The 6,732-nt window shown below is 45.8% G+C and overlaps 1 protein-coding gene across 3 annotated transcripts in view; it reads left to right on the top strand.

Moving 5' to 3' along the window:
* Positions 1 to 204: 204 nt before the first annotated feature.
* The window catches only part of POMT2 (protein O-mannosyltransferase 2), a 37,147-nt gene continuing 30,619 nt past the window's right edge, over positions 205 to 6,732 (top strand). For 2 of the 3 annotated variants that reach the window (XM_066627725.1, XM_066627733.1), the window contains exons 1-4: positions 227 to 449; positions 2,183 to 2,267; positions 2,992 to 3,096; positions 5,862 to 5,970. In XM_066627725.1, the coding sequence (XP_066483822.1) occupies positions 238 to 449; positions 2,183 to 2,267; positions 2,992 to 3,096; positions 5,862 to 5,970 (511 nt within the window). In that variant the 5' untranslated portion in view covers positions 227 to 237. Of the gene's footprint in view, positions 450 to 2,182; positions 2,268 to 2,991; positions 3,097 to 5,861; positions 5,971 to 6,732 lie in introns of all 3 variants that reach the window. The other variant, XM_066627741.1, reaches the window with a different exon arrangement.

The following is a 6,732-nucleotide window of genomic DNA, read 5'->3' as shown; positions in this document are numbered from 1 at the left end:
GGAGTCTCACTGAAGTGGATGGAGCTTATTCTCTTTGTTTAGGACTGCTTTTCAGTGTTCTCTAATGTGGCTCAAAAACTACATTTCCCACAATGCCACGGAACCCCCGCGCCCACGTGGTATGAAACTCAGAACTCTTTTCCCGTCATGCCGTGGGACGGAGGACTCTGCTTCCCATGGTGCCTTGCGCAAGGAATAATGGGGTGCCGGCAGGAGGCGCCTCTTCTGAGGGCGCGAATGCCGCTGGCGGCGAGCGAGAATTGCCAGGCCGTGCTGGGCCTGCGGCAGCGAAAGTCGCTTAGGGTGGCGAGCGACCCCGCGGTCACTGGCTCCCCGCCGTCCCCTGCTGCGCCCCGGAGTCCCGACTGGTTCTGGACCCCGCTGGGCCTCGTCAGCCTCTTGGGCTTCGCCACTCGCTTCTACCGTCTGCGGGAGCCACCGCACGTCTGGTGAGGGCTGGGTCGCCATGGCGACGGGGGCGGGGCCTGGCGTTGGGGGAGGGGCTTGGGGTGGCCTCTGCCCTCCTAGGGGCAGTCCTTCTGCTGTAGCACTGCCCCTCCCCTCTACTCTGTCCAGGTGTTGTGGGCCTCCACCCACAAAAAAGAGGCTTTCAGTCCCTTAAGGCAGTGTTCCCAAACTGTGGGTCGTGGCCTGGTTATGTGTGGGTTGCCAAAGGTTGCTGGAAAGATCAGATAACTAATTGCCTCAAGCCCTGAGGCTGTTCAAAAATCAGATATTGTAGCTCCTAATTACCCTGCGAAGAGCTTGGCTCCTGCAGTGTGCAAGGCTGTGTAAATATAGGGAGATAAATGTTTGAGGGTCTTTTTTCTGGTTATTAATACTTAAAATTAAAAATATATTATTTTTTTCTAGATCTCCTTTTTTAGAAATCTGGTAAACCTAGGTGGGTCCCAGTAGAGTATCATTTTTAAAAGTGGGTCCTGGAGTTAAAAAGGGTCATCATGACTGTGCGAGGAGTTGAACCCAGTTCTTCCTGATCTCAGTTCAGTGCTGCATGCACTAGGTAGTAGGCTGTGAAGAATAGTAGCATCATTGGGACCAATGAAATTATCATAGTCAACCAGTGTTTGAGTTCTCTGGAACTCTTTTTAGGTGTGGATGTGAAGCAAAATGGAGATGGGAGATCGCAAATTTTGGGCAGGATGAAAGAGCCCCAGACTCACCACACTCATACTTCCTTCCTCTCTCTAAACACAAACACATGACTTTTTCCTCTCATTTATCTTCACAGGAGCCCTGTGAGGTGGGATAGATTGAGAGATGTTGTCTGGTTCAGTGGTTCTCTCCCATTTAGCACTGGGACCCAGTTTTTAGAATGAGAATCTGTCAGGACCCAGCGGAAGTGATGTCATAACCAGAAGTGCCATCATCAAGCTGGAAAATTTTAACAATCCTGGGCTGCAATCCTACTCAGGATTAAATCCCATTTACTAACATAGTTAAAAGCATATACATAGTAGCCTGTTCAAAGTACAGATCTGTAACATTTCCCCAAATGCAGTCACATACCATGGTAGCATCATGTCTAACAAATAAAAAAATAAAATATTGAAATGAATAGGGACGCACCTGAAATTGGTTCACGACCCATCTTGTGGGTCCCAACTTTGAGTAACACTGGCCTGGTTCAAATCTATTCCTAAAGCTTTATGATTGAATTGCGGCCTCTGCGGGCTTCAGAATGGCCGTTACAGCTGAAAAAATACGCTGCTTCTGGTCTGAGCAGTACAATGTCCAGACCTTCTTGGTTTGTACCCACCAACTGCATTTATGTTGGCAGTAAGACATGCAGTAAGGCTTCCATCAAAGCTGTCAGTGGGCAAGCAGAATCATGCTGGAGAAAAAGTTTCTTTATGTTCCCTGCTCCCAAACTGCCTTGCACAAGTGTTTTAGAATTGGAGGTCCAAAGTATTAAGAACGTTGCAGATTAAAATATGTCTTCTGTTCCTCAGGAGAACCAACTAGTCTTAGTCGCTAAGCGTGATGTCATATCTATGGAGAGCAATCTTAGTAAACAAGGAATTCTACTTTGCATTCTTTGGGTGCAGATCTGTTTACAGTTCATCATGCTGAACAAGTAGAGTGGCAAAGGCACAGGTTGCTTGTGAGCATGAAAGCTCAACAGTCTTAATGAATAGTGACATTTTTCTCTTTTTTGTAGTTGGGATGAAACACATTTTGGAAAGATGGGGAGTTATTACATTAATCGGACGTTTTTCTTTGATGTCCATCCACCTCTGGGAAAGGTAAATGGCTATCATTGATTCCTGCATGTTTCAAGATCCCATTAAACCGAAGGGTTTTACTGGCAGGACACTCTCATACGGATACAGGTCCACTTCCCGTAGGCTTTATGAACCATTCCTTTGGAGGTACTGGTGGTGTTTATATGTTTGTTTTGAATCTGAAGTTAGGGTTGCTGTTTACAAGGTAGCTAGAACATAAGAACTGTTGTGCTGTTTCATAACACAGGGCCTTTTGGCCTAGTATCATTCTTATTGTATTTGGCCAGATGCCCATAGGAAGCTATAAGGGGGCATGACAGTAAAAGCTATCCCCTGCTATTTATGTCTGGCATTTGGTAATCAAAGCTATTTTGCTTCTAAACACTCTAAACAAGCATGGGGGTTCCTTTTCTGGCTGCCATGGCCTATATTTACTATCAGATCAGTTCTCCTTGAATGTATTAACATATCTAATGTCTTCTATATCATCAGGTATTGGAGTGCTGGTGCGGAAATTAGAATGTAGCTTGCAGGTAATTTAGCCTTAATTATGCTGGGAAAATTTTCTAGCACCAGTAGTAAATGAGTAGCTTTTATGTTATGTTCACAGATGCTTGAGTGGCTGGTAAAGTGAAGTTGTTTTTTTTTAGGTGGCCCCAATGCGAAAAAGTTTGGGAACCACTGGTCTAAAAGCTTTCTGCTTCTAGTGAGTTGGCTTGACTAATTATTCCTTTTCCCTCCCTAGATGCTGATAGGACTTGCTGGCTACCTGAGTGGCTATAATGGCACATTTCCTTTCCAGAAACCAGGGGACAAATATGAACAGCATAACTACATAGGAATGAGAGGGGTAAGATTATATGAACCAGCCTAAACAGTTGGAGGTAATTGCAAGTGAAGATCCAGACTTTTTCTCTCCTTGCTGCTTCTAACAAATAATATCACTTTAGGTTTCAAGAAGGGGTTTCATGGCAGATTATATTATAAGCCATGTGTCATTTCTACAAGTGCTGGTGTTCTTAAGTAGTCTGTGAATATTAAAATGAAATCTACTTTCTAGGCAAAGTTTGAAAATGGTATAACATTTGGTAGAAACCAGGGTCACCACATACAGTTGTTCAGGTTGTGCACTGCACAAAGCTGTAAGATCTAAGGGGTTGCCATTCACATTAGTGACTCCAGGAAGGAATGATAGGTGCTCTACTCAATGGTATGAGAGAAAGGAACTTTCTCCCATTGACACGCCCAACTGCAAGAGGAGATGCTCAAGTGGTGTGTTCGTTGGTCAAGCAGGTGCAGTTGGTAACTGAAATAGCCCACCTCAGCCATGGCCACGCTCAAGCATCTGTACTGTCTCAGCTGGCCCAAGCAGCCCTCGCCCAAGCTCAGCCCCACAGCAGGTTGCCCCCTGCTCAAGTGCCCAAGAAGTTGAGTTCAGCCAACTGCAAGTACACCTGCGTGGTGCTTAGCAGCGGCAAGGAGGTTGTCTAAAATTTTATTTGAGGAAGGGCTGGCTTTTTCTAATTGACTCATTCTAATTACCAGCGACCCTGGTAGGAACAAATAGGGGAGGGGAGAATAAAGGGGAAGTGTTCTTTGGCAATTGTCCTGTGATTCCTGAAACCAAAAAGTTCAAGAAATCTTGCAGTGAAGAGGGAACTAGTCTGTGGCAGGGCTTTCTCTGTAGCAAGCTTGCTGTTTTCAACCCAGGACTGTGTCTTTCCTGAGCCCATTAGAGGTGTTGCCTTCAGCAGTTTTGACCTGTAAGCCACTGAACCACTGTCTGCTAGCAGTGCAGTGGGAAGAAATGTAGAATGTGGAGGATGGAATTCAGTGCTGGAAGGGCTGGGCACGTGCAATACTGTAATGGGAAGTAATGGTGAAAACTAGTTGAGTAATTGTATACGGTGGGGAGGTATGACTAAATTTGAGGTGAGGGATTGATGGTTTTGGGCAGGGGTCTTCAAACGTTTTTTGGTCAGAGGGCCACATCAAATATCTGACATGGTGTCAAGGGCCAGAAAAATAATAAATTTTAAATATAAAATTTAAATAAATACATTAGAGGTAGAACTTAGATGAATGAATAAAAGAACAAATGGGTTCAAAGTTCCAGGATTTCTCCAAGCATTAACATGCACCACAGAAATAAAGCACACATTTAAAAGGGCTCCCATTCCCCCATCACACAAGCAGCTTACTTAAATGTACAGGAGTAAATATCTCAGAACAAGTACATATCAGGAAACACCCAGAACGTGTTCTTATTGTTGGGAGGCCAACCCAACCATCAGAAAGCCTTATAAGGCATTCAAAGGGCACAAAAGTTCCTTCCAGTTTTTCAGGAAAACCAGGAAGTGATGTTTTAGTCCCTCAGAACGCCCTCTGGATGAGACCAGAGCACAGCTCTGGTCAAGTGGGTCAGAGGCTCACAGGGGACCAGAGGTTAGCCGTGGCTGGATAGAGGCTTGCCGTGGGCTGCATCTGGCCCCTGGGCTGAGGTTTGGAGACCCCTGGTTTAGGTATCAACTTTCCCTCACTGAGGGTCTTGCGAGTGAGGAGAAAGGGACTCTACTCATTTTTAATGTACTGGATGTCAGGGGGGGATTGGGCCGACCAGTAGTTTCTTACTTTATGCAATAATGATCCAAGGACTGATACTGGGTTTGCACAAGGTTCTTTTGGATGGAACTGAAGGCAGTAAGAATGGGTGGAGGGGATGAATTGGAAAGGATTTTGTTGACCTGTGATTTCAGCCAGTTTTAGACCTGTCACTTATGGGAGTAAACCATGTAACCTTGGCCTTTTCTAAAGAATACTTAGCAGACGGACTTGACTGTTGGCTTGGCTTCTCTGTGCATTTGTGGGTATGTAGCGGAAGAGCATAAGGCTGCAATCCTATATGCACTTACCTGGAAATGTCCCATTCAACTCAATAACACCCCAATCCTGAGCTGCCCGGCACGGGGCTACAGCTGTGCCAAAAATGGCTGCCACGGCATCTTAAGCTCAACTGGGTAGCTGCCAGTGGCTCCTTGGGGGAAGGGGACATTTGTCCCCTTCCCCTGGGTAAGGAAAATAGACCCATAAAAGGGCTATTCAATTCTGCAGCAGCTCTAGAGCAGCTCTAGAGCTGCTGCAGAATCAAAGAATTCTGTTTTGGGCCATGTGGCCCGACACGGAACTCTGGATCTGTTGAAGCTCAGCTCCACTGGTCCCATCCTCCTCCTCCTTCTGCTCCTCTCCGTCCCCTGGCATGTCTTCTCCCTGTCCTCCTCCCCCTGCCCCAGAATGCCTCCTGTCCGCCTCCCCCCACACCTCCACCTACCCGGCAGTTCAGGTGACCACCGAGCAGCTAAACACCGGCTTTCCTCTGGCTCTAGCCCGGCTTGAGCTTGTGCTGGACTAGCTCCAGCACTGGGCTGGTGCTAAACCCTGCTAATGCGACTTATGGCACATTTGTGACAGTGCATGCTGGTGGTAAGCTGGTGCACAGAACTCACGATTGGGCTCAAAGACTCCTGAGTAAATGTGCATAGTATTGTGCTGTAAGAAGATTGCATAGGGCACATATATCATCATCTTGTGAAGAATGTTTCTCCTCTCTTTATTCAGTTCTGTGCATTCCTTGGTTCGTGCCTGGTTCCGTTCTGCTACCTCACGGTGCTGGAGCTGTCCAAATCACTGCCTGCAGCGATGCTCACAGCTGCTATCCTGATTTTTGGTAAGTATTTTCTTCACGTTAACAGTTGTCTTACCATTTCCATCTGCAGAGAAATAGATCCATGAAAGAATCTGGGCTCAGGCAAAGTTTGCTGCTCATGGTCCTTACTGTCAAGAAAATACCCTATGTGATTTAATTAGATGGTCTTGGGTCACTACCTATGTTGAGATTCTTGCTTGGACGTGGCTGTTCTTATGTTCTTACAGTAAGTGGGCTATAAACTTTTTAAAGGGTGAATTTATTTCTAAGGAAATTTTTCTGTTTTTCCTATTTAAGCAACTTAGGGCACAATCCTAACCAACTTTCCAGCACTGGCATAGCTGTGCCAGTGGGACATGTGCTGCATCCTGCTGTTGGAGGGGCAGTCACGGAGGCCTCCTCAAGGTAAGGGAATGTTTGCTCCTTACCTCGGAGCTGCATTGCCCTTATGTCAGTGCTGGAAAGTTGGTTAAGAGCGTGCGTGCATGTAAATGAGTCTTTCTGAATTATCTGGGAGAGATGACCAGAGCATGGGATGAAGGTTTTAGCTATGGAAAGGAAGCAACAGATATTCAAGGAGTTGAGGTGGTGAAAGGACCTAGTAGTGACCTTAATTTGGGAGGATGACCTTGAATTGCGTACCTGGAGACAGTATCTCTAATGATGAATAGTATCTTTGACTATGAAATAAAAGAGTGTGTGAGAGGAAGACATTTTGGATAGAATAATGAGAACATTTTACCTTTAAATTTTCAGGATGAAGTGCTTACCTCTGTAGAAATA

This window comes from Tiliqua scincoides, chromosome 1 (genome assembly GCF_035046505.1).
Source record: "Tiliqua scincoides isolate rTilSci1 chromosome 1, rTilSci1.hap2, whole genome shotgun sequence".
Classification (NCBI taxonomy): Eukaryota; Metazoa; Chordata; class Lepidosauria; order Squamata; family Scincidae; genus Tiliqua; species Tiliqua scincoides.
Note: the sequence above shows the minus strand (reverse complement) of the source record. Positions and strands in the feature narration are given on the sequence as shown.